This window comes from Poromitra crassiceps (assembly GCF_964638095.1).
Source record: "Poromitra crassiceps genome assembly, chromosome: 28".
Classification (NCBI taxonomy): domain Eukaryota; kingdom Metazoa; phylum Chordata; class Actinopteri; order Beryciformes; family Melamphaidae; genus Poromitra; species Poromitra crassiceps.
This window is the reverse complement of record NC_139651.1, coordinates 6,397,916-6,424,874: the sequence shown is the minus strand read 5'-3', so window position 1 is coordinate 6,424,874 and position 26,959 is coordinate 6,397,916. Positions and strand designations below refer to the sequence as shown.

Sequence of the window (26,959 nt, the reverse complement as noted above, 5' to 3'; positions counted from 1 at the left end):
TCTAGAAGAAATCTAGAAAAGGTTTCTTCTATGTTTTCCTGTGTGGCTTAAACACGCCTGTCCTCTCATCATGGAGTGGACAAATAAAGGAGGTGCCATTTACATGTAGCACATCATTGAAATGGTTTAGGATAGTGTGTTTTTGATTATAATGTATGTATGTTTCCCATCGTGTATGTAAGGATGTTTCAGTAGTATATACAGATGTTGCCTGTTTCCAGGGGCACTATTGCTGCGGAGTAGTGTAATGAATTACTTTCTCCAGGGAGTAAAGTAAAGTAAAGCATTACTTTTTTAAGTAATGTGTAATATAACCTTTTTGAGCAACAACCCCTAACACTGCTCTCGGGTGCCTCCCTCTCACCCACAGGTCTCTGTGGGAACTTTAACGACATGGTGACTGATGACTTCAAAGCCATGAATGGGCTGGTGGAGGGCACTGCTGTGGCCTTCGCAAACACCTGGAAAACCAGGGCCAGTTGCCCTGACGTCAAGGCTAACTTGGCACACCCCTGTAGCCAGAGTGTGACGAGAGGTAAAACTGCACCTTCTCTGATACAATATGACTTGTTAAATATAGGAAAAATAGAATACCTTATTGTCACAACATAATAAATCACACCATACAATACTGCACCACACAATATTAACATACACCATCTAGCGTCACGGTATCCTATTTCGGACAGCCATGACAAAAAAAAATCACAAACATGTATACCAATATATTTCATCGTGGAGGTTTCTCATCAATTAGGAAATGCTCCATCTGTGTTTTTTTTAAAGTTTAATATAATTTTTACCTCAACTTGTAAAGTGATTTTCTTCCAGTCCCTGCAAATGGATGGCAGCACACCCATTTTTCCAATTCCGGACACTTACATTCGTCCATGTCGTTATATTCATATACTCAATATTAACGCTTTATTAACCCTTCCTGTACATTTACAATGTTATAGAATATATACTTATAAGACGTAAGTATATATTCACTCAAAGCTCTTACTTTTCCATTTATCAGAGAATACCGATTATCCACACAAAGTGATTGTCACTGGGATTTAAACTGGCATTTAAGGCTCCAAAGGCTTTAAAGTGCGTAACTTAATGTTTTATAATACTTAAATGTGTAGAGATATTCTTGAAATTTTATACATTAGCTAGCAAAATATGTATGAATTTATGTCACTTGGCTTTTGGTTGGGAACTCCATATAGAAATGCGAATAACACAGAGAATGTCTGCAATGGGATGCTATCCGCGATTGGATCCAATTCTGTTATACACCACACCACGTTTTCTAACAACTGTGTTTTGTATGTGTTTGTGTCTCAGAGCGTTATGCCAATTACTGGTGCGGCAAACTGACAAGACCTAAAGGAGCGTTCGCTCCCTGCCACTCCGTCATCAGCCCCACTGTATACAAAGAGGTAAGCACACACAGTATGTACACTCACAAACACACATGCTTAATATACACACACACACACACCTGTTTGATGTCACCTGCCTCCTTGTGTCTCATCACAGAACTGCATCTACGACACCTGTAACTGTGTGAAGAGTGAGGACTGCACGTGTGCTGCCGTCTCCGCCTACGTCCGTGCCTGCTCAGCTGCTGGTATCCAGATTAACGGCTGGAGGAAGGAAACCTGTGGTGAGAAGCACACTGTAAACAACTATGTGTGGTGAGAAGCACACTGTAAACAACTATCTGTGGTGAGAAGCACACTGTAAACAACTATGTGTGGTGAGAAGCACACTGTAAACAACTATCTGTGGTGAGAAGCACACTGTAAACAACTATCTGTGGTGAGAAGCACACTGTAAACAACTATCTGTGGTGAGAAGCACACTGTAAACAACTATCTGTGGTGAGAAGCACACTGTAAACAACTATGTGTGGTGAGAAGCACACTGTAAACAACTATGTGTGGTGAGAAGCACACTGTAAACAACTATCTGTGGTGAGAAGCACACTGTAAACAACTATCTGTGGTGAGAAGCACACTGTAAACAACTATGTGTGGTGAGAAGCACACTGTAAACAACTATCTGTGGTGAGAAGCACACTGTAAACAACTATCTGTGGTGAGAAGCACACTGTAAACAACACACTGTAAACAACTATGTGTGGTGAGAAGCACACTGTAAACAACTATCTGTGGTGAGAAACACACTGTAAACAACTATGTGTGGTGAGAAGCACACTGTAAACAACTATGTGTGGTGAGAAGCACACTGTAAACAGCTATGTGTGGTGTGAAGCACACTGTAAACAACTATATGTGGTGAGAAGCACACTGTAAACAACTATCTGTGGTGAGAAGCACACTGTAAACAACTATCTGTGGTGAGAAGCACACTGTAAACAACTATGTGTGGTGAGAAGCACACTGTAAACAGCTATGTGTGGTGTGAAGCACACTGTAAACAACTATCTGTGGTGAGAAGCACACTGTAAACAGCACACTGTAAACAACTATCTGTGGTGAGATGTGGTTCATTTTCAACATGGAAAATGGTCCTATCCCTACCTGTACCCTAAACCACCCACACACCCCTAGCCACTCCCCCTACCCACCCCTCGAACCACAACTCTCTACGACCTACCTGTCCCTAGCTACGGCCCCTTTTCCCTAGTCCCACCCCCTTCCCTCACCATGCCCCTCCCACCACCCATATCCCCCAAGCCACTGCCCCTATCCACCCCTTGAACTCCGACTCTCTATGATGTTCCTATCCCTCGCTACAGCTACAGCTTGATTGGCTGTCTCGCTGTCTTTCCTTCTTGAATTGGTCGATTTCAAATTGGCCCCTCCTCTCGTCACTGTGGTCCGCCGCCAGGTATGCCAGCATGCTTTGCAAGGCGATGAACAAGGTATCCAATACAAAATGACTTCCAGCGTCTGTACAAAATGGTAAAAAAAATAGGGGCTGTAACTAATTAGTCCCAACACTGACCACTAAATCTCACACACTTGACAAACTCACTTCTCGTCTCGTCCACCAGGCAAATACGCGAAGGCCTGCCCAGCAGACACTGTGTACAGCTACGACATGACGTCGTGTGGGCGGAGCTGTCTCTCCCTGAGCCAGGCGGACTACGCCTGCCAGGCCAGCTTCACCCCTGTGGACGGCTGTGGCTGTGCCCAGGGAACCTACATGAACCATGAGGGCCGCTGTGTGGCCAGCGCCCAGTGTTCCTGCTACGATAAGGACACCATCATCCTTGCCGGAGAGACTGTCACCAACGAAGGCTCCACTTGGTAAGCATAGAGTCACCGCAAGATTGGCGCATTTACTGTATGTCCTTGCACACCAGGGGCGTTTTTGTGTGCGCGATTAATTCGCACGTCAATAATATTTTTCGAACCTATATCCAGTCAATGTAACCGTGCATACCAACAGCGAAATTCCAGTGAGCAAAAGTGCGGTACATATTTTTTCCGATATGAAAATTTGCCTCCTTGCTGTGATTGAGAGGTGGGTCAAAATTCACCTCACAATTTTGCGCTGTTTATTCAGGTAGCTCTTGGTGTGTAATAGCCTTTATGGGGTCAGGACCTACATTATAATAATCAAATACAAATAGCATTCTATCACAATTGATCAATTATCAAGTCTGGTCAGACTTTGATGGCGGCCGAACCACCATTTTACGGCCTCCCGTTTCCCAATATAGGTTGCTACGGCTACGATGATGATGCTTACTGTGTTCATGTCCTCTCCTCTTTTCATAGCATCTGCAGACAAGGAGTTCTCAAGTGCAGGACAAGACCAGGTAGGTTTCCAAATAGGAATAGGCCTCAAGTCAGGTTATGGCTCCATCACCATACAGAGGCTAGCGTTGCTGCGGTCTCCAGTTTAGCTAGCAAGTTGTGTAGTCAGCTGCTTTTTCTCAGCAACCTGAGTACCTGAGCAGCAAACTGGTTTTGCCATTGAAATCACCGTGAATTCTTTTGGCCAAGAAAGAAAGAAAAATCTGTCTGGAGCCGCAAAACATAATTGAACCTTATCATGAAGGTAACACAGACTATTAAGTCTAAATTAGCCTATCAACATTACTAACACTGTAGGTCTAAACGAGCATGACTCATCACAGGAAATTGAGTATGCTGGAGCTGAATTGGTATCCTAAATTTACTGACTGTTTGTTGCAATGTTCATGGCCCTGTCTTTGACTCCCGTCTCAAAACACCCCAATCGAAAATGTGATTATTATTCTAGGCCTATTTTACAATTATGACATATTTTAGGTTACTACAATAATTAGGTACTCTTGATTTTGATAATTAATTAGGCCTACATTTATAAATTTCAACCAAATTATGGGAAATTCTGCGATATTCCATGTTTTTATTACCAAATTCCATGATTCCGTCCGTTTCTTCTGCATTGTGGAAATCATATGGCCCTACAATATGAAGGCAGTGATATTTATGGTATTTCGTGCTTCTCAACCTTCCTCTGTTATTTCTCCATCCAGTCACACCCTCCTGTGCTGCTCCTATGGTTTACTTTGACTGTTCCACTGCCGATCCTGGTACCACTGGGACAGAGTGTCAGAAGAGCTGCAGTACTATGGACATGGCTTGTGTAAGTATAACAGAGCACACACAATGACACAAGATTAGGGCTCGACCAATATGGGTTTTTCAATGGCCGACGCTGATATCGAGAAAGCAGGGCAGACGATCGCTGATATACAATATCGGGTTTTTCTTTTCTTTTTCTTCATGTGATAAAATGCAACAATTCAATAATAACAAATGAGACACAAACTTGCTGAACTCAAATGAACATTTATTTAACAGTAATGCTGTCTGCATTGTGAAACAAATGTATCAACTAAATAAATGTCCACAAATAATCCAAAAACTAAACTCTGTAAAAGGAAAAGAAAACATATGAATGAAAAAAAATTTTTTTTTAGTGCTCTTAACAACAGCATTTATCAGTAGATAACTCTTGGTTTCTGAGAGAGAATGAAAATGTGTCAATACACACATAAAAAAAAAAAATCAATACACAGGTAGAAGGTTATTGTGTATTTGGGTTTCCAGGGGCTTTAACCCTAACACACACAGGCACATGCACAGACCCTGTTTGACTCATGTCCTTCCTTCCCATGTGTGCTGCAGATCAGTACAGCGTGCACCTCTGGCTGCATGTGCCCTGCTGGCCTGGTGTCAAATGGGACAGGAGGCTGCATCAAGGAGTCCAGCTGTCCCTGTCTGCACAACGGCCTGCTCTACCAGCCTGGAGAGACACTCACTGTGTTCTGCAACACCTGGTCTGTACACTACCTCTGTCCACTGTTGTAGTCAAGTCAGTATATGGGCCCTATCTTATGCCCGGTGCAAGGGCGAGCATTGCCATTGCTAGTTTCTAGCACTGAAATTCTCCCCTCTTTTGTTAAAGTCTTTGCTGACGTCCAAGTCCAAGTCCGAGTCACGAGACCTGAAAATGACTTTCCAGGACTCTGACACGAGTCCGACTCAACTTGACTACAAGACTGCCTCAGTCACACCACACATACACACCAGCTTAACCACATGGACGTGCGCAGAAAAACATATTATACTTAACTCATATTATATTTTATATTATCATGTTACATTACGAACATTTTGCAGATATTGCATAGTTTTGGCTGCTGTAAGTGTAATTCTGACAGCATACTTGGATCAGATCAGATCAGATCACACTAGCAAAAGCATTCAATTAAATATGTTTTGAAATCATTCTTTAGCAAATGAAAATGTGCAAAAAGTTAAAAGTGCAATGTTTAAGATTTTGCCAGAAGTTCATAAGTTCAATTCAAACAACATTGAGAAACAACAGTTTCTAACTTTAAGTGTTCCGGAGATCTACTGAAATTAGCATTAGCACCAATTAGCCCCTAGTCCTTTCCTGTAATACCTCAAGAGGCACTAGTAAGCCACTGTAGCTTCGAGTCTGCCCTCAGTCCAGGAAGAGGAAGTAGAGCTGGGGAGACCTGGAAAAAGACTCCCGAGGCAAATGTTTTGCTACCATGTAATAAACTACCAAATCTACTTGACTAGAAAGCAAATATCCAAATATTCCACATTGCACCTTTAAAGAGTTAAAAATGTTTTTTGTTTGAAAGTGTGTGTATGGTCTGTGTCTACGCAGCTATTGCAGTGACAGGAAATTCACATGCACCACCAATGAATGTGATGGGACTTGTGTCATCTATGGCGATGGACATTACATCACATTTGACGATAAGAGGTTTGACTTCAGTGGCCAGTGTGAATACACCCTCCTCCAGGTAAGGTCCTAGCTAGCCTCAGACGCAATTCTCCCCTCGCCTGGCGGCTACGCTGGAAAAGCTTCCTCTCGCGTTAAACTTGTGGAATCCCGTGTCAGGCATTAAACTGACCTTATTTCTGCATTCTGAAGGTTTCGGTAGCGTCAGATGGAACAAACTTAACATAATCGGAATGCTAGTTGCTTCAAGAGGTTAGCAGTTATTGTTTTAAAATGGTAAGTTTGACGAAATCCGGCTAGTTGCTTTTCCAGCTTAGCCATCATGCGAGCTGAGAAGTTGCTAGGGCAACCCATCTCCATAATGTACAGAAAGAAGGATGGACAGACAGATGGGTAGGAATGGTGTCAAATATGTACTGTGTGTGTGTGTGTGTGTGTGTGTGTGTGTGTGTGTGTGTGTGTGTGTGTGTGTGTGTGTGTGTGTGTGTGTGTGTGTGTGTGTGTGTGTGTGTGTGTGTGCGTGCGTCCTTCAGGACTACTGTGGAAATGGCCAGGGGAATGGAAGCTTCAGAGTGGTCAGTGAGAACATTCCCTGTGGAACCACAGGAACCACCTGCTCACAGGCCATCAAGATCTTCCTGGGGGTCAGTGCAGTAAACACAGCACACTTACACTGTAGACACCTGGCTGTTCATACATTAGGTCAATGTAGCAATATAAAATTGTAGGAGAATTAAAAAACAATTTAAAATCACACTAAACAATGGATTGCTTAATTTGTTGTCATCCTTTTCTTGTGAGAATCTGATCCAGTTGACATGATTGGTTCAGAAACACACTTAAAATATGTTAATGTTCAATGGATTCTTCCAGGGTAATGAGTTCCAGCTCAAAGACGACGGCTTCCAGGTGGTAAAGGGCAGCAGCAAGGTCCTCCCCCCTCAGGTCCGAAAGATGGGCAACTCCCTGGTGGTGACGATCAGGCCGGGACTTGTGCTCATGTGGGACAAGAAGACCAGCCTGTTCATCAAACTCAGTGCAAAGTACCAGGTAAACAACTGGACCAGGTAAACAACTGAACCAGGTAAACAACTGGACCAGGTAAACAACTGGACCAGGTAAACAACTGGACCAGGTAAACAACTGGACCAGGTAATTCTAGTCTGAACAACATGCCAACATTTTGGCATATTCCCGATAGTAAGATGAGAAGATATACAGTATGTCCTTCTCTTCTCTGTGATCAGTGGTCTAGTGCCAATAGACCAATTGATATACAGTAGCAGTGAATTCTATATCTGGTTTATTCTTCCTTAGGGTCAAGTCTGTGGTCTGTGTGGAAACTATGATGGCAATAGTAAGAATGACTTCACCACGCGCTCCCTTGAGACGGTGGTCGATGTTCTCGGCTTTGGTAACAGCTGGAAGGCTTCAGCTAGCTGCCCCAATGCCGAGTTGGCCAGTAACCCGTGTGCCTCCAACCCCTACCGGTCAGCCTGGTCCCAGAGGCAGTGCAACATCATCAACAGCGTCACCTTCCAGACCTGTCATTCACAGGTAACTATGGCAATACACACACACACACACACACACACACACACACACACACACACACACACACACACACACACACACACACACACACACACACACAATAAAATAACATAGAAAATAGATAGAAAATAAGATATTTACAAGATGTAAATACAAGCATTTCAGATGCCCCGCTTTATTCGTTTTCAAGTTGCAGTTCAAAACAAATTATCGTTCAGGCAAGGTAATCAAATCAGACTCATCAGGGTGACTTAAAAATAATATTTAAAATAAATAATAAGAAATAAGGTCCAGGTTGCGAACCTGAAACCCTCGTTTTGATAGGCACTAGGCAGGGAATCTACCGCTACACTACCCGGACGCCCGGCATCTTATTTTTTTTGCTCTCGTCTTTTATCAATGAAATAAACAATTCATCGTTGTGTGTTTAAGGTGGACCCTGGTCCATACTATGATTCCTGTGTGAGAGACTCGTGTGCGTGCGACACCGGTGGAGACTGTGAGTGTTTCTGCACTTCTGTGGCTGCCTACGCCAAAGCCTGCAATGAAGCTGGAGCCTGTGTCAGCTGGAGAACTCCAAGGATCTGCCGTGAGTTTTAATGCAAAAGGAGAGCTTTAAGCCAGAAGATGGCTAGAACACGGTTGAAAACCACCGCTAATAATATGTAGCTCCACTGTTGGGTTTCCCTGCTAGTGGTTAGTTATTAAGTTTAACATTAGTTTAACATTGTTTGTAGTGTAGGGTGATGGTTCTCAAAGTGGGGTCCGGGGACCCCCAGGGGTCCTTGAGGCGGTAGCAAAAAGTGGAATAATTTATTTTCACTATAATGCCATCCATAAGTAACACAATGACAGACTATGTTGGTCATGGGCTTCATACACTTTCTGTAATAAAACATCTAAAAGCAAAATATTTCATCAGATGGGGGACCCTGGGACATAATCTTGGAGGTCCATGGTGTCATTTGCGTCAGTTTAGTGGTCCTTGGAAAAAGTTTGAGAACCACTGGTCAAGGGTTCGACTAGCCAGCTAGCCGGTTAGCCGGACACTTAGCAATAGTGCTTGTCTGAGTGAACGTTAGCATAATGCAACCATAACTTCTCGGTGAGGTTGAAGCACATACCTCTGTTCAGCGCTCATAGTTCCCCCGGGTGGTGGTTGTCTGCCCCCTTGGTACAGCTTTCAGGGCAGCGACAGTACGGTCAGTACTGGTGGTGTTGTTTGATTGTAACTTCACAACGTGAGGAGGGTGGTTACTTAATGATAACCTAATGGACTCACAAAAAGAAATAAACAATACGGATTATCTAGTTGAGTCGGTCATAGTCTTTGGTTAGGGGTTCTGGTTTCCTCTGCATCCTCGTGGCGTGCAAGCAAGATATGCAGCGCCACCCAACTCTCTCACTTCCTACTTCCTACTGGAAATAACCCCCGTTACGTGCGGTCGGGCACGCCCTCAAGTCAGGTACATAGCCAATCATCTGCTCAAACATGTGACAAACATGGCTACTAACCAAACCGACCGTGACACTGTTACTGCTAGATTCAGTAGAATACCATTGTGTCTGTCTGTACCCTAATCATAGCAAGGGGTAACATGTTGGCTACTTATTTTGTCTCTAATTGCAGCTATGTTCTGTGACTACTACAACACCCCCGATGGCTGTGAGTGGCACTACAAGCCTTGTGGAGCGCGGTGTATGAAGACATGCAGGAGCCCATCAGGAAACTGTTCTAACCTCATCACAGCACTGGAAGGTAGAGTCTTAAAGGATGGCTTTACCAATAATCAACCCACTTTGTATCATTCATAATCTCGGTAATATAAGCACATGGTCAGTGTTTACCTTCTTTCTCTGTGTTCCTGTATTGCATTGTGGGTATTGTAGTCCCTACTGTTACAGTTACTGAGGTTGTTGATAATGTTCTGATGGTGTTACAGGCTGCTATCCCCAGTGCCCTCCTACCCAACCTTACTTTGATGAAGACACCATGAAATGTGTTGCCAGGGACCAGTGTGGTTGCTATGACAATCAAGGCAACCACTATAGTGTCGGAGAGAAGGTTCCATCAGAAAACTGTAACGACTGGTAGGTCTCACACAAACAACTCATCTGACTGTCCTTGCTCTTCTGGGTAAGCACCCCGATAAGCCTGATGTGTGTCTCCCTGGAGATGGAGGTCTCTCCCGACCCGCTGTGTCAACAGCAGCTGAATCTCAGCACTCTGCAACGGCCTTCTGGGGCGAGTGGCAAATGCCAAATGCCAGCGCAGGCGCGAGTAACATCTCAGTCTCCTCTATGATTGGATATCCCTTTATGATGGGATATGGTCATTTCTGAGCCCTAAGCACCGCCCACTTCAACCCCAGCCTCAGTAAACAGCGAAAACGGGAAAATGGCAATATTTAGGATTTGGGTTGAAACAAATGTCTCCTACTTTTTAGGCTTACAATTAGTCACCTAAGACCCTCAATTACACAGTTGGAAGGTTTTGGTGCATTTTGTTTGCCAGGGTCTTTAAAATAATTGTGGCCCATTACCTTGCAGGATTTTTGAAGTGAACCTCAATTTCAAATACAATACTCTTCTGTTATTTTCTACTGTCACCCAATTTAACTTCTTAAGTTCAGGAGGACCACCATGTGTCAAGGGACTACAGTATGATCCCATACCACCCTGATTAGTTTAGTTTGAGCTGTTTAACGTTTTAGTTTTTATTGCCTTATTTGTGTAGGCAAGTCCTGCATAGAAATCATTGTGGTTGTCAGTATGCTTACTGATTGTGCCAGACATGTAAGCTATTATGATGATGCAGCTTTTTGCATGTTGCCTGTCTATCAATGATCCTCTTTTTTTCTGAAATAATTGCAACACTCATGTGCTGTGCTCCATGCTCAAAATCTGAATTTGATACCACAAAAACAATATTACAAAGACCATTTTCCTTCTATTTCAAAGCTCCTGTACAATGTCTGGAATGAGATGCCAATACAATGTGAACAGTAAGAAGAACATTGATTTCAAACCCATTAACATATACAATCTACTTACATATACCAGTATATCTGTTACTGACTGAAACAATTATACTTTGAATATGCAGAGTGCACATGCTTCGTTAATGGGAAAACCTATCCATATGGGTCGACTATCTACAACACCACGGATGGGGTTGGAACTTGCATCACAGCTGTGTGTGGAGCCAATGGGACCATAACCAGGGACACGTACCCATGCGAACGCACCACAACCCCTGGACCTACTACAACCCCATTCACCACAGTTGCGCCCAGCACAGTGACAGAGATCTTCACAACATTGGCACCAACCACTATCTTCACGTTCTCCACACCTGGTAATAAAAAGGCAATTTATTGGGAGAACACTATGGTTAGAGATACAGGTACTCCGGTAGGGAAGGAAAGATGTAAATATGACACGGAACATTTTGAGACTGTTGAATTTTTGTGCCCTGGAAGTTGGAAACATTTTTGAACTTTTCAATTTGAGGTAGACAATGGACCCTATTGTCGCAAAAGCAGTAATTTTGCGTTTGCGCTTGTTTTGCACTTGTTTAACGCCATGCACAATGCAAATTGGGGGCGTGCATAAGCGCATTTGTATTCTCCCTGCAACGCTATTACCGTACATCTATGCCTGTTATAATTGTACTGGACATGCATGGGGTAGGCGTGCCACATGCCAAACAAGGCGTGTCCCCGCAAAATGTGGGGACACAGATGGCATTCTCCTATCGTCAGCATGCGCGCAATTACTTTGCATTAAGAGCTTTGAAAAGCGCTGTGCTTGAGCGCATCATAATCTCCGCGCTGTGCAGTGCAGTGCAGAGGAATTCCTTTTGGATACGTCATTACGCACGGACGTGACACGCCAGGACATCTAATTCTGCTGCTAAAATTGGGTATTAGCAGATAATTCAGTGAGGCAATCAACTATAATTCACTGAGAAACTTTGATCACATTGCAAAGAGGGGTTAATGGCAAATTAATTGAGAAAACTTATTGGACATTGTAGCCTCCTTGCAATAGGCTATTCACCTTCACCTATCCCATAACCCGGAGGGTCGTTGGCACCACAGATGATCTGTCGACAAGCTCTCTCCATCTCTCTCTGTCCTCGACACGCAGCTCTCACTGTTTCACTGAGTTTTAATTGAGTCCACTCTAAATCCTCCCATCTTTTCTCTTGTCTCCGCCGTTTCCCCGCTGCAAACACGTTTCCATTTCCCAGTCAACAAAATAATCCAAATTGCATCAAATCACAGATGTTTTTAACAGGTATATGATGTGATGGTGTTATTGTGAGATAGGCCTATCCAAATTATGCATGGAGAGAATTACAGCATATTGCATGCCTCAAGCAAACTGTATTACAGCGATTACGGGAATCTGATTTGGTTCCATTGATGTAACGCCCAAGGAATTGCCTGGCCACACCTGTGAATAATTCTGGTGCTTTAGACCGCCCAAATCCCATTTGCGCTGGCATTTTGCAGGGCTTGGCACGCCTGACTTGGCACCTCTCCAATTTGCGCCTGCGGCAGATGGCGTGCCCAATTCCGCCCCCCTGCCGAGAATTGCATCCCCACCATATTCAGGGGCTCTTTCAACTTCAAAAACAGGGAGGTCACATCTACCCAGACAATTATATCATTTTTAAACAGTTACGTTTCTCTATAAATCATTACAATATGCTCCTGTGAGGTGGGGATGCGTTTGGTGGCAGGTGTGCAAAACTCAGCATAACACCTAGACACTTGCGAGAGGCGGACTGCTATCATCCCTGCAGGGACGATAGCATAAGGCAGGCATTAAGGCACACAAACAGGTGCGCAAGCGCAAAAAGCGGATAGCGCCTGTACCAAGATAGGGCCCAAACTAAGTGTCTATTTTTGTGATAATATGAATATGTTGGTTATTACTAATTAAGGGTTTGATCACAAAATGACACATTTGATTTTATCACAGCTGTTGAAACTACGACCTCACCAACTGTTGTTACCACAACTAGTGGACCATCAAAAACCACGAAGGGAACTACAGGCAAACCAGTTGAAACAACCACAGAAGAGGCAACAACAGTTGAAACCGTATCAACAAAGCCACCAAAGTTTAAAACTACTGGCCCAACAACAGTTGCCACTACACCTATTGTTGAAACTACCACTTCAGTACCTGATGTTTCAACAGAAGGCCCCAAAACAACAGTTGTGACTTCCAAACCGTCTGTTGTTGTTACCACAACTAGTGGACCATCAAAGACCACAAAGGAAACCACTGCCAAACCAGTTGAAACCACAAAGGGAACCACTGCCAAACCAGTTGAAACCACAAAGGGAACCACTGCAAAACCAGTTGAAACCACAAAGGGAACCACTGCAAAACCAGTTGAAACCACAAAGGGAACCACTGCCAAACCAGTTGAAACCACAAAGGGAACCACTGCAAAACCAGTTGAAACCACAAAGGGAACCACTGCCAAACCAGTTGAAACCACAAAGGGAACCACTGCAAAACCAGTTGAAACCACAAAGGGAACCACATTCAAGCCTTCAACCTCTATTGGACCAGGTACTTCACAGCTGCCCACAACAACTGGAGTACTAATTACAACATCCAGCGTATGTACCTGTAACGTCAATGGAACATCATATCATCCTGGTGAGTGATATACCACTTTCTTGTCGAATTCACAAGTGTGTGTGTGTGTGTGTGTGTGTAAGTGTGTGTGTGTGTGTGTGTGTGTGTGTGTGTGTGTTTTGCTATATTGTCATTCATTGTTTTTGTTCATAGTTTAAGAACCAGTCTTCTTTCAATAGCATGCAGAATATCTTTGAAGAGTGCCTTGGTTCAACTTTTTTTTTTATTACAGCATGCAGAATGTCTTGAATATCAGAGACATTTTGATATCTCTCTTTAGTGTCTCTTTTTTGTTCATATATTCCACATGTCTTTCATTTCCACAGGGGACTTGGTGTATAATGTCACTGATGGTTTAGGGTGGTGTTACAGTGCATATTGTGGAGTGTCTTGCCAAGTGGAGACACAATCCAAGCCATGTTCCACAACACCCTCATCCCCAACACCCTCACCTACAACTACTGTAGACTGCACCCACGTGGATCCACCCAGAAAGGTACAATAGGCCTAGATAAAATGTGGTTAGCTTCCAAGAAGGCTGTCAATACATTATTTTCCGGGAGGTACGGTGGTACAGTGGTAAGCACTATCGCCTCACAGCTCGAAGGTCGTGGGTTCGATTCCCACCTGGGCCGATGTGAACGCTGAAGGAATGCGTGCCCGTCCGCATGTCCTCGAGTGCCCACCACCCGGGTGGGGTCGGCAAAATGGCCTTTCTGTGTGGAGTTTGCATGTTCTCCCCGTGCCTCCCGGGGGTCTCCTTCATATAGGAACCCCCTTCACAAAAACATGCAACATCCTGGTTGCTTATATGGTTCCTCCTCTGATCGTTAAGGGCGCCTGTTCAGAGGGAGGGGAACTGGTTGGAATAGCGTGAACCTCCCACGTGCTATGTCCTACCGGGGGAGCTTCCTCGGGCAGGTGAGAAGATGCGGCTGACTTGACTGCCCATGTCTCGGAGGATGCATGGAATCAGTCTCGGCTCTCCCCAGATCGGCAGAGGATGGAGTAGCAACCAGGATTGAGTAATTCAAATGAGCACTAAACGGGGGATAAAAATGGGATAAAAAATGGGGGAAAAAACATAAAAAAAAAAAAAAAAAAAAAAAAAACATTATTTTCCTTTTATCTATGTAATGTATTTCAACTACCTAGAGTATTTTGTCTGTATAGGAGAAGAGCTTTGTGTAGCTACTGTTATGCTATGCAGACCCAAATCACTCAAAGTTTGTATATACGTTTGCACGTACTACGGTTCAAATATACTCTTGCATTGCCTGCAACCATCTATTAAAGATTCATTTTGTCAAATATTTAACACCTCTATTCATTTAAATGCTTGTTGGCAACCTGCGAAGCCATTTGAACTACATTGTATACCGTGAGACTTCAATTCAAAGGCAAGTCCCAAATTGCTGCAGGTCCCATATAGATGCGGGGTATGGCTACATGTTTTGGTAAATAAACGGCTGGGCTATTAATTGAAGTTTTATGGTTTTACAGTACCCCGCGGTACCCCCGCATATTTTCTTCTTTTTTTTTTTTGCATGGTTGAGTAACTGCTTGTTCATCCTCACCCAGGATGGAGAGTCCTGGCAGGTTAACGACTGCACCACAGCCACGTGCACCAAAGGCCAAGTCATTGAGATGCCTGCTCCCTGTCCCACAGTTCAGCAACCACTCTGTGCTAATGGACGGAAGCTTTTCAAGGTCTTTGATTCATCTGGATGCTGCTTCCACTATGAATGCCAATGTGAGTTGTTAAATGTAACCTCAGAAGGCAGTTACTGTACTTTTTCCACTTTTGTCTTGGATATTTTGCATTGCCTCAATCACATTACCTACAGTCTGCAACATATTTTACAAAGTTAGCTATACTATAATCTATGGTACGGTGTACACCTTTCGACTATTGTACTATTTATACTACATGATTCTTCTCATCCTACAGGTGTGTGTAGCCACCCGGGTGGATCACGCTACATGACATTTGATGGAAAATCGTACAGTTTCAAGGAGAACTGCTCTTACTATCTGGTCAAAGAGATCATTCCTAAAAACAACCTCACTATTATAGTGAGCAACAATTACTGTGACCCCTCAGACAGCACATTCTGTCCCCAGGCTCTCATTATCGACTACCTGTCTTACAAGGTTGTCTTGACTCAGATGAAGACCCTCGGGACATCAGTCAATGTGGTGAGCAGCCATTAAACCTTGTCAACATATACTTTGTTTTAGTGTCAATATCTCACTACATTATTGATTTGATCAGTGATCGGTGAAAGATTAGTGTGTCAGTATAGGTTTATAGTCTGATTTCATTGTGTTTCAATTAGAGGTGTACAGAGACGTCATTATCTGTATCTGCTCAACCAACAAAATGATCTGTCTCTGTATCTGTGGGCGTGGTTTATACGGAAGCCACAGGCAATCCGGCAAATGTTGTATTTTCTAACAGAATATTTATTATTTCCACATCCTCATGCTGTACTCTCTCTCTCTCTCTCTCTCTCTCTCTTTAACTAAACTAGGTTTTATGAACTGTCTAAAGGCTTTTGTCTCGCTATGCTCCCTGTATCTGACTCGGTGGGGGCCACTACAGAATAATGATCACTTTTCAATAATGTGTAGTAAATGAAACAACGAGTGAAATCAAAGTCCTATATTGCAGAACAGAATGGGCCTTTTATCTTGTGGCCATCCACAATGACATAATGTAATGTAATGATATGAATTCATTTGAAGAAACGTAACAACTGATGGACATGTCAAACATGGCCCATGGCATTGGGGTACATCCTTAGTCTCAATATATGGTATCAAATCTAGTTAGACATGCTGCTGGTTTTGGTAGTCCTAATGTGCTGTTTCTCTCCTTACCCTTCAGGTGTATGTGAGCCAGAAACGTATCTATCCTGCCTACAGCAATTCTGGCCTGCGCCTCACTAGCACAAATATGGTGACCACCTTGGAGATACTGGAGATCAAGGTGCAAGTGGTCTACAGGGGTTCCTCCTTCAGCATCGACTTGCCCTATTCTCTCTTCAACAGCAACACTGAAGGACTGTGTGGTGAGTTATAATTAAGTTACCCAAACAAAGCATATACAAGAAGAACAGAATTTGCCCAAGAATGGACCCTTGCGGCACACTAAACGTGATTGAGGACTGTGAAGACACATAGCCATGAATTAACTCAAATTTCCTGGACATCAAATAGTAAAGAGAGCCAGTCTATGGTGGATGCTGAAATGGCTGCCCTAGCTTCGAGTTGCTCATCTCTCCTCTCAATCTCCCTTCCCAGGAACCTGTGACAACTCCCAGGCCAACGACTGCCGTTCTCCCAACGGCCAGATCGAGGCGTGCCCGGTCTCTGCAGGCGAGTGGCAGGTCCCAGGCACTCCCTGTGTCACCCCCACAGTCCCACCCACCTCACCACCTTCCTCCACCACTGCCAGTGCCTCCTCAGCACCCCCCATATCGACACCAGCGCCCTGCAAACTCTGTGATATCCTAACTAGCAGGTGAGGAGAACCAGCACAATATAGAGGGCTTTCGCCAGACCTACTCACCACATTCTATTGCTTCATGGAGAAGTTCACCCAAAAATGAGTTTCAGAGCAATACGCTGTTCCAGAATTCTCCTAAACAAGTGGTCCCAAAAGATTTTAAAGTCCTGTACCCCCTCAAACATTCAACCTCTTGGTGGCTGTATTTGCACATGGCTACAATGAAGATTGCAGGGTGTAAATTATGTACTTTCAAGTCAACTTGGCATCTCAGGGCTTCTGGTAACTTGGATTACGCCAGATGAGTACCATGAAGTTTTTTTTTTCATGTTTGAAAGTTGGTCACCATCCACTTCATTGTAGGAGAATTCTGCAACAGTGCTTTGCTCTGAAACTCCAAAAATATTTTGTGGACCAAAAAACTTCACCCTCCTCCTTCCATGGGGGTGTGTAGATAATGACTGAATTGGTATTTTTGGGTGACCTTATCCTTTATGCCTCAGAGATAATGCCAACCCAAGACCAATCATAATAACCATTCACAGAGACTATTCAAAAGCATTTAAAATTGTTTGGAAAATGAAATTTGGATACTGTCCCTGACCATGCTAATACATTCTGTCCTGGTTTGTTTGCGCCCTCTAGTGTTTTCGACCAGTGCCACGCATTTGTGCCGCCGGCAGCATTCGTTACGGCCTGCAAAGACAGCTGCACCTGCTCCAGCCTGGAGGCCTATGCCACGGAGTGCTCCAGTGCAGGAGTCTGTATCGACTGGAGGAATGCCACCAACGGGCAGTGTGGTGAGACTTCCACTCTTTTTAATCATATTAATCGATCTTTTCAATCCCCTCTTTTCATATTTTTTCATGTACAACTAGCAGAATTTGTTTGAAATTGGTGCAGCATTGACCAAGCTCGCGGCCACTTGCCTCGGCAGCCTGCACGTACAGTACGTCCACAAAACAAGATTATTTTTGCAATGGTCACAGGCTCAGGCTTTAAAAAATACCGAAATTCTCCTTTAAGTCGATACCATTGATACAACGCCCAGTTGTTTCCTGGAGTTCTGAAAATTGTGTATAGCCTAATAATAATAATGCATGAATGTATAATATCCGGGCAGAATGTTTTTTTAAACATAATTTCCATCCTACAGAGCCCAAGTGTCCAAGCAACAAGGTGTATAAGGCCTGTGGTCCAGCTGTACAGCCTACATGCAATGACAGGTAGGCCTGATCCACTGATGTCATGTTTTTACCCTGCGTCTGTCTGCATGTTCATACATCCGTCCATCTATAAGCAAGATATCTCCAAAAGCTGTTACATTTGCATATGTTGACTGGCCAACAAGGGGGTGTGGTGGTGGGCGTGGTCTATCACCAAACGGTGCATAATGTACCACTTTCAGACAGACACAGTTCTGGTTCTGGCTCTGGCTCCCTTCTGGAGTCTCAGAACCTTGGTGCTTTCTGGCGAACCAGCCCGTGTTCACACCAGTTTAAGCGGAACCAAAGTGGGAGGACATTATTCGGTAGTCCTTCTTCAGTTTTTTAAGTTTATTAATCATTTGGTCTGGCGTTCGAGTGAACCCAGCCTTGGCTATCTCTTCCGCAAGTTCGGCATACGACTTGGTCTTTCTTGTACTGCTTTCTAGCTTTTCTTGAGATTCGGTAGATGCCCAAATCGCCAATAAACATTTGGTTTCCTCAGGAGACCACTGCAAATTATTTTTCTCCATGTTGTCACTGCCTTCTTCTCCTCCCTGCTCGTTTTCACAGCCTAGAATGAGACACGCCCACTGATGATGTCATGGTTCCCAAGGAAAAACCAACTATTTTTTGGTTCCGCTGAGAACCAACTTTTCAGGTTCCGAACTAATTATTTATTTTTTCGGTCTGAACGCGCCGGCCAGTTCAAATTTGGGTTCCGGAACCGGAACTGGCACGGAGCCCTGCCGGTATGAAAGCCCTATAGAGTACCACAGGAATGAGTCCGAAATACCTTAATGTTAGCACTTACAGTTCCTACCTGTAAGTCAATGGGATTTGTGTATGGGGATTTTGGTTAAATACTTGAAATGAGGTCTGTGGTTAACAAAAGTTTACGAAACAGAGAACTTTGTTTTCAGCAAGATAATGTTCACAAATGAGGACCACTTTGACGATTTTCAAATGGCGAATGCGTTTTCCAGCGATTTTCAGAAAACACACTCAATTGTGAAGATTGTCTTGCTGAACACAAAGTTCACTGTTTCATAAACTTAAGCGTTCAACTGCCGTCTAGTTTTATGTGATAAGGCCCCCAAAATCTTTTTTAAAAAAATCGACTTTTACTAATCTCATTTGCAATTTCCCCATCAGGTACAACAAGAAGTTCGAGGCAGGGAAGCAGCCATCTACTAACCCCCAGGAGGGCTGCTTCTGCCCCCCTGACACCACTCTGTTCAACACCGTCTATGACATGTGTGTGGTCTCCTGCGGTAAGGCCTGCCTCACACACGCTGCTCTGCATTGGCTCAAGGGAACATAGTCAGTGGTGGATGAAGTACTGTACCTGAAAAACTGAAGTAGGCTACTGTAACGAAGTTCACGAGCATTTGCTCTGTCTAAACTGCTATGCTGTCTAATCTATAAATACTTTCTTCTGTTTGGATTTCAGACTGCGTTGGACCTGATGGTAAACCTAAGCAGGTGAGAACTCTACTTAAAACATGAGTTCATACAACAGATTGTGATCTTTGTGATGTTTGTTTCTGAGCAGTTTCCTTCTGCTCTTCCTTCCACCAGCCTGGTGACACGTGGGTCAGTGGCTGCAATCAGTGCATGTGTGACAAGGACTCCATGAGCATCCAGTGCCAGCCTATCACATGCCCACTCACACCCAGCCTCAACTGCACCAAGCCTGGCCAGCACCTGGTCAACAAGACAGAGGACTGCTGCCCTGTCTGTGGTGAGTAACACAGCGTCTGGGTAGTGTAGAGGTAAAAGCACTCTCCTATCACCGCGGAGACCCGGGTTCAATTCCCGGCGGCGGTACTTCCGGCTTGGCCAGAAGCACCTACAAGCACAATTGGCCGTGTCTGCGGGTGGGAAGGGAAGCCGATGGGGTATGAGTCCTAGTCTGGTCGCTGCACTAGCGCTGGGTCTGAGGGGAGGGGAGCTGGGGGGAATAATGTGACCCTCCCACACGCTACGTCCTGCCGGTGAAACTCCTCGCTGTCAGGGTGAAAGGAAGTGGCTGGTGACTGCACATGTATCGGAGGAAGCATGTGCTAGGTAGAGGGGGCGGAGCAAAGACTGGGAGAGCAGGGGTGATTTGCCCAAGTACAATTGGGGAGAAAATGGGAGAAAAAGCAGGGGGGAGGGGGGGACTTTAGGACCCTGAAGACAACTTCACTGCATGTTTACTCTGTAGTATGTAGTATGTCACTATATACACTTGGTGATGTACAGTAGAGGTGAATGACTAGAAAACCACAGGTGGAAAATGTGCCTCTATATACACATTATTAACGTGAGGCTCAGGGCTATTTATTTAACAGGCTTAAAAATCCATGTGCACACAACTGGTGTAAAAGTGTATAGCTATAAGCTAATGAGCTACACGACAGTGACATTCTTGATACTCATCCCGTCATTTTGCCCTCAACAGAGTGCGATGTCAATCTGTGTCCCACTGACACAATCACCTGCCAACCAGGGTTCCAGCTCAACATCACCGGGACCAGCAGCTGCTGCGCTTCCTACCAGTGCGGTATGTGACTCCGGTTCAAGTATACATACTACTGCATGCGCTGGGACGCATCATCAGTGATGTTAACTGGGGTCGTGGGGTGTTTCGGGTCTGTCAACATCATACACCCTCGCCCAGTAGACCCAGCCGAGGCCGATTACGACCCCGACCCGCGTCCCAGAAGCAGCCGCTCACGGATCAGCCTTCCTACTGTGTCTGCAACGTTGCCCGCGGAAGGGTTGATCACGCCCAATCCGCTGCAATAGAGTTTAGAGCTACACCGCAGTATTGTGAGACCTTCGGTGCATGGAGGTCTAAGGCCCTGTGGGGTGATTCCAGGCCGGGCACCTCCTTCGTCTCACCAGAACCTCCTGTGGCAAAAGGCAATCCTACCATGCCGTACCATGGGCAGGGAGGATGCCTCAAGGAGGCCTGTGCGCTGCACGTCATACACATGACTCCAATGTAACTCCATTTATATATATATATATACGTATATATATATATATAGTAGTGTCATCGCTTGGGGAGTATGGGGTTCTGGTTTTGTGCCCCAACACGGTTTGGTCCGTTTGGTCCACCGGCTGTAGTCTTCCCTCACTGACAGAGCACTCTCATCCGGCACATCACCTCTTTAACCTCCTCCCATCAGGCAGGAGATACAGGAGCATGAAGTGTCAAAACATCTCCCTTCAGAGGTAGCACCTACCTCCAAGCCATAAGGCATCTGAATTTGCATTGAATCATTATTATCTATAGCACTTTAAACTGTATGCACTTTACACTGGATACAATGCTGCTGGGTACTGCCTCTATTGTCTGTGTTTGATGTTTTTTCTTTACGTATTTGTGTGCTGCTGCTGCTGCTGCATTGTCTTGTCTTTGTCTGAGAGTGAACCAAGACAAATTCCTATCAACTATGTTGACATGGCAATAGATTTATTGAATCTAGAATCTTGCATCAATGTTTCCAGACACAAGAGGGCACTAGTGTTGTGTCTTTAAAACATTCTTCAGGAACAACAGTCACGATCAGTGTATGAATTCCCCTGACCTGGCTTCTGTTTGTCTCTCCAGTTCCTAAAGCGGTGTGCGTCTACAACAACACTGAGTACCAGGTAAGAACACAGTCAATATCCCTTAATTAATTAATTAATTCATTCATTCATTCATAAATAAATAAATAACCAGCATGAATGAAGAATATTGAATTGAGCAGCAAGTTTGATCAGGCTGCATTTGTATTCCCAGCCCGGCTCTAAGATCCCACCATCAGGACCTGAGTCCTGTGAAGTCTGTGACTGCAGCAGCTCTGTGGACAGCAAGACCAAGCTGCACACCATCACCTGCACACCTGTGGTCTGCAACAAAGACTGCTCAGAGGTACACACACACATGCACACGCACGCACACACACGCACACGCACACACACACACAGACACACACACACACACACACACACACACACACACACACACACACACACACACACACACACACACACACACACACACACACACACACACACACACACACACACACACACACCTGCACACGTGCTGTCTGCAACAAAGCCTGCTCAGAGGTACAGGATACTCCCTCATGTACCGACAAACATACAGACTGCATTTTACGTTTCATACTCTTACCCAAGTGCAATCATCATCTTCATCACCATCATCATCATCATAACTAAAAGGCAGCAAGACATGGGCTGCGTTCCAATACCCATACTTGTACTTCTTTCTTGTAGTATGTACTGCCGCTGCCCTATGGATTGTAGTGTGCAGCATGCATGCAAAATGCATACTATTGGGACACACTACATCTGTCATCACGTGAGCTTCCTGAACTCCGACCTCTTGCTCACTTCCGCCGACGTCCGCAGCGCCACATTTGAGTTTTTTTTTTTTTTTTTTTTTTTATTCAATAAACAAAGTCTGGCAGTAACAAACAGTACATTATACAAAAAATTCAGACTAAACATTGACAAAATTGGAACAGACAATCAAATAAACAAAATAAAATAAATAAACCAAAAACATTAAGTCAGAGTTCTAAACAGGAATCAAGATATGCATGTTTTGGTACACACTCCATGCTTGTTTGGTTTTAACATATGTCAAGGCTTTCTTAAAGTTAATTATCTCATTCATGAACACGCAGCTCAGTCAGTGTGACGTAACTCCAGTAGGTGGCGGTAATGCACAAAAAGTTGGCCAACCGCCATAAAACATTAGAAGAAGAAGAAGAAGATGTAACTTCCTGCTGCGCAAAGGATTGTGGGGAAGATTGGCTGACAAAGCATGCATTGATGCATACTCTGAAAGGAGCTGATGTAGTACAACATCCTGGTACTCTTGGCATACTGCATCTGACATACTATGTATTGGGACATACTAATTCTTTTTTTGCCTACTAAATAGTATGGAAGTATGGGTATTGGAACGGGGCCATGGGCTGCGATTTTCTTTGTCCCGGAAGTGGTGTCACCCAACTGGAAGTGATGTCATCAGTGATGTCACATGAGCAATTGTACATTGTGAGATCACTGATGATGTCATAGGCATTGTGACATCAGCACTGATGTCATAAGAGCAAGGGCAGAGGAGAGAGACATTTTCGAGGATGCCCATGAGTACCCACAATTCTATGCGCACGAATGAAAGATTGCTGCCTGCTGGCCACAGTGGCCAGTGCTGTGGGACATGTGTTCAGAGCTCTCACCTCATCTGCCTTGTCTCCTCGTCCTGCAGGGTTATGAGTACCAGCCTGTCTCTGGCCAGTGCTGTGGGAAATGTGTTCAGAAGATGTGTGTTGTCAACCTGCCAGACAACACGACCACCACCATCCAGGTGAGTGTCTGTGTGACGGAACAGCAGATCTCAGAGAAAGCCTTCAGACATCATACAATGCATCATCATCATACAATACGATGCATATAAATGACATCAAATGTTACATATTCACGACTTCCAATTATTTCTGTGTTTGATGTCATTTTGATGCTGGACACCAGAGACAGAGAGAGAGAGTGATGTCATTTAGTAGCAAAGTAATCAATGCACTTTGTTGCATAGCTATTTCTTGTTGTTTTGGGGTATGTGTAGTAGTGCTAGGTTAAAAAATATATATCAATACAAATCGATCTATAAATCAATATATAAATGATAGATACATCTGAAGGAACTGATATCAATTCATAAGTCGCAATATCGATCTTTTAATATAATGCCTTTTCCCGCTTGAAGCTTTAACCCTGTTAGACTCGCGTGGTTTGGTTCTTAGCGCAACGAGAGCTCATAAACATCTGTAAACATTCATATTTTTAATCATGCTAATGCATCAGGTTAGAGGGCTCCTTGTACAATCTACATCATTAGGTCTTTCAGAATCTCTTTCATATCCAAGCAAAATTGGTATTGTAACTGAAATATCGATATTGAATCGACTCAGGAAATCAGTGGCGTATGTTTAAAATGGAGTTTATGTTTCTCAGATACTCAGGGTAGCTGAGGGATTTTGTGCCATACCTTGGCCTGGTCACGCACTGTGTGAGCGAGCGAGACCCAGGACCTCCGTCATCCCTCTCTCTCTCTCCCACTATCTAATAAAGCCATTATGTGTTCCTCCTCTAACCGCATGGTGGTACAGGTGAACACGACTTGGTCGCCCCCTGATGACAAGTGTGTGAAATACACCTGTGAGAAGATTAATGGACAGCTCATTACCAAGGAGACCAAGACCATCTGTCCTCCCTTCAACCCACTGGACTGTGAACCTGTGAGTTCTTCTGCCTTCACCCACGCTAACAAACAATCCACAGCTCATAACCTGGACCTTCTGGACTGCATACTGATATGTCTAACATGCAATCTGAAATCTGCCTTTGTTTTTCCAGGGCACAGTGACTACTGATTCTAGTGGATGCTGCAAGAGCTGTAAGTTAAAGAGTGTAGTGAAGAGATTTGAATACTACAGTGGCCTACTGTAGGTCAACGCACTGCAAACAATGCTGATTCATTTTGCACCTGATCTCACATATATCCGAAAACACGTTTTGCAGACTTTGACAGTGATGTCATTCATGCACAAATGGCATCACTGGTCCACAACTTCACGCAAATCAACTCTCGATAACTGTCAAATTAAATGAATGTCTGCAAAACTGCTTACAGTTTTTGGATATGTGCAAAAATAAATCAGCATTGTTTTTCGGTGAAGTTGTCCTTTCAGAAAACATGCAAATAGACAAAACACAAGCAAATCAATTTCATCAATCTGTCAACATGTGCTGCAAATACAACTGCAATACAGAAATATGCAGCACATTAAGTCTACTTGGTTTGTGTTGTGTGTATTTGCAGCGCCTGTGTTGTAAAAATTGATGGTGTTCTGTCTAGTTGCACAGTGCGTTGAGCTCTCTAGGCCACCGTAGTGAACAGATACAACTGTATAAGTTGGAAAGATGCGATTTTCCCCCCAAAGTTGTCTGTCACCACGTCATCTAGTGAAGCCTAACGCTGTGTGTGTGTGTGTATGTTCCAGGTACGGTGCGTAGCATCTGCGAGGTCCATACCAACGAGACGGTCATCGAGGTGGACGACTGTAGGAGCCTGTCGCCTGTCAAGATCTCCTCCTGCGCCGGACACTGTTTAAGCACCTCCATGTGAGTCGGCCATCTTTATAGTACTACTCAGTCAGAACGCTGCTTTTCCAGGGCTACCAGTGCACCTTTCTGCACCTCAGTGTCTTAAACACGCCCCGCTCTCTCACTCACACACACACACACACACACACACACACACACACACACACACACCGCTCTCACACACACTTTGTGTTCCGGGGGCACCTTCTAATTCAGGACCGATTCAAGTCCGAGACGAGACCAAGACCGTCAAAAATCGATCTCGAGACCGGACTCGAGACTGAGACCGGACTGGAGTACTACAGCCCTGCGGGGCAGCATTGACGATAAATGGGACTGATGCAAGGGTAGAACTACATGGATCCTCCATGAGCTCCATCCTGATTCCAGTGGGAAGAGATCCACCGCTACTATTACTATTATTAGTCATGTTTTTATTACGGTTGTAACCCTGCATTATTATTATTATAGTTATTATAGTTCATTATTACTCTCTCTCTCAACCCAACCACTCATGGCAGATGAACGCCCACCAAGAGCCAGGTCAGCTCAAGGTTTTCTTCCCCGTTAAAGGGGTCTTTTCCTTGCTGCCACCAAGCGCTGCTCTTGTTGGCTAACCGTTTCAATTGTCACATGACCTCACAGTATAATCTCCAGTGCACGTGAGAATTGTTTCCATTGTTGGGTCTAAAATAAAGAGCCTGGTCTTCTTACCTGCTCTATTTGTAAAGCGCTTTGAGATAACGCTTGTGCTATATGAATATACAATTGATTGATTGATTGATTGATTGATTGATTGATTGATTGATTGATGGATGACTGGTGGGGGACAACATTTTTACAACACATTTACTATTTGCTTGTCTTTGCTTCATGTGTGTGTGTGTGTGTGTTTGTGTTTGTGTTGTGAGCAGGTACTCTGCAGCAGCCAGCAAGGTGATGCACGAGTGTGAGTGTTGCAGGGAGACGAGCACCAAGACGGGGGAGGTGGAGCTGACGTGTCGCGACGGCTCCAAGGTCAAACACACCTACACCACGGTGGTGGCCTGCAGCTGCAGCGTGAGCCAGTGTGTGCCCGGCGGGTCCGGGGTCACGGACGGCGCGGGCCGCAGACGCAGGAGACGTTGAGACGAGAGCACACGTGACCGATGAATGTTTCCAGTGGATTGGAGCCAGATGCCTTACAGATGCTACACAACAGTGTCAGCTTTCATCATTGTACCCAATGACTTGTGCAGCACTTTTTCCAATGTCACAGAATATTATTGTCATGTGTATTGTAGTTTAGCATAATTATCATAGTAGTAGTAGTAGTAGTAGTAGTAGTAGTAGTAGTAGTAGTATATTAATAAAATTAATTCCTGCAAAATGAAGTTGTATCTCTACATTCTTATATGTGGCCCTTGTACATATTAGCAAAACACAAATATTCAGCAACATGGAAGAATGGTTTGGTTACAGGGTAACCTTGGTTCTGTGAGTGAAGAGACTGTCTCTCCACAGTTACATACCATAATGTACGGGACTGACCCCACACTGTGTTGATGTGGATACTTTAAGACATTCCAGCTCAGAGTGGATACGGTTCCTCTCTGCCATCTCTGACCGT

General features: G+C 44.3%; 1 protein-coding gene across 1 annotated transcript in view; it reads left to right on the top strand.

Moving 5' to 3' along the window:
• Positions 1-26,742, top strand: part of LOC310799777 (mucin-2-like) — a 43,782-nt gene extending 17,040 nt beyond the window's left edge. The window contains exons 14-48 of the mRNA XM_083662378.1: positions 371-535; positions 1,336-1,430; positions 1,531-1,657; positions 3,014-3,269; positions 3,744-3,784; positions 4,490-4,599; positions 5,145-5,296; positions 6,160-6,298; positions 6,771-6,881; positions 7,111-7,287; positions 7,555-7,794; positions 8,224-8,380; positions 9,422-9,550; positions 9,735-9,882; positions 10,753-10,796; positions 10,898-11,149; positions 12,784-13,476; positions 13,782-13,951; positions 15,037-15,208; positions 15,407-15,654; positions 16,346-16,529; positions 16,762-16,981; positions 17,612-17,766; positions 18,123-18,192; positions 19,327-19,445; positions 19,625-19,656; positions 19,753-19,915; positions 20,618-20,719; positions 21,776-21,816; positions 21,950-22,081; positions 23,456-23,554; positions 24,354-24,482; positions 24,601-24,640; positions 25,248-25,368; positions 26,265-26,742. Coding sequence (XP_083518504.1) covers positions 371-535; positions 1,336-1,430; positions 1,531-1,657; positions 3,014-3,269; positions 3,744-3,784; positions 4,490-4,599; positions 5,145-5,296; positions 6,160-6,298; positions 6,771-6,881; positions 7,111-7,287; positions 7,555-7,794; positions 8,224-8,380; positions 9,422-9,550; positions 9,735-9,882; positions 10,753-10,796; positions 10,898-11,149; positions 12,784-13,476; positions 13,782-13,951; positions 15,037-15,208; positions 15,407-15,654; positions 16,346-16,529; positions 16,762-16,981; positions 17,612-17,766; positions 18,123-18,192; positions 19,327-19,445; positions 19,625-19,656; positions 19,753-19,915; positions 20,618-20,719; positions 21,776-21,816; positions 21,950-22,081; positions 23,456-23,554; positions 24,354-24,482; positions 24,601-24,640; positions 25,248-25,368; positions 26,265-26,478 — 5,447 coding nt within the window. The 3' untranslated portion in view covers positions 26,479-26,742. The remainder of the gene's footprint in view (positions 1-370; positions 536-1,335; positions 1,431-1,530; positions 1,658-3,013; positions 3,270-3,743; positions 3,785-4,489; positions 4,600-5,144; positions 5,297-6,159; positions 6,299-6,770; positions 6,882-7,110; positions 7,288-7,554; positions 7,795-8,223; positions 8,381-9,421; positions 9,551-9,734; positions 9,883-10,752; positions 10,797-10,897; positions 11,150-12,783; positions 13,477-13,781; positions 13,952-15,036; positions 15,209-15,406; positions 15,655-16,345; positions 16,530-16,761; positions 16,982-17,611; positions 17,767-18,122; positions 18,193-19,326; positions 19,446-19,624; positions 19,657-19,752; positions 19,916-20,617; positions 20,720-21,775; positions 21,817-21,949; positions 22,082-23,455; positions 23,555-24,353; positions 24,483-24,600; positions 24,641-25,247; positions 25,369-26,264) is intronic.
• Positions 26,743-26,959: the final 217 nt, after the last annotated feature.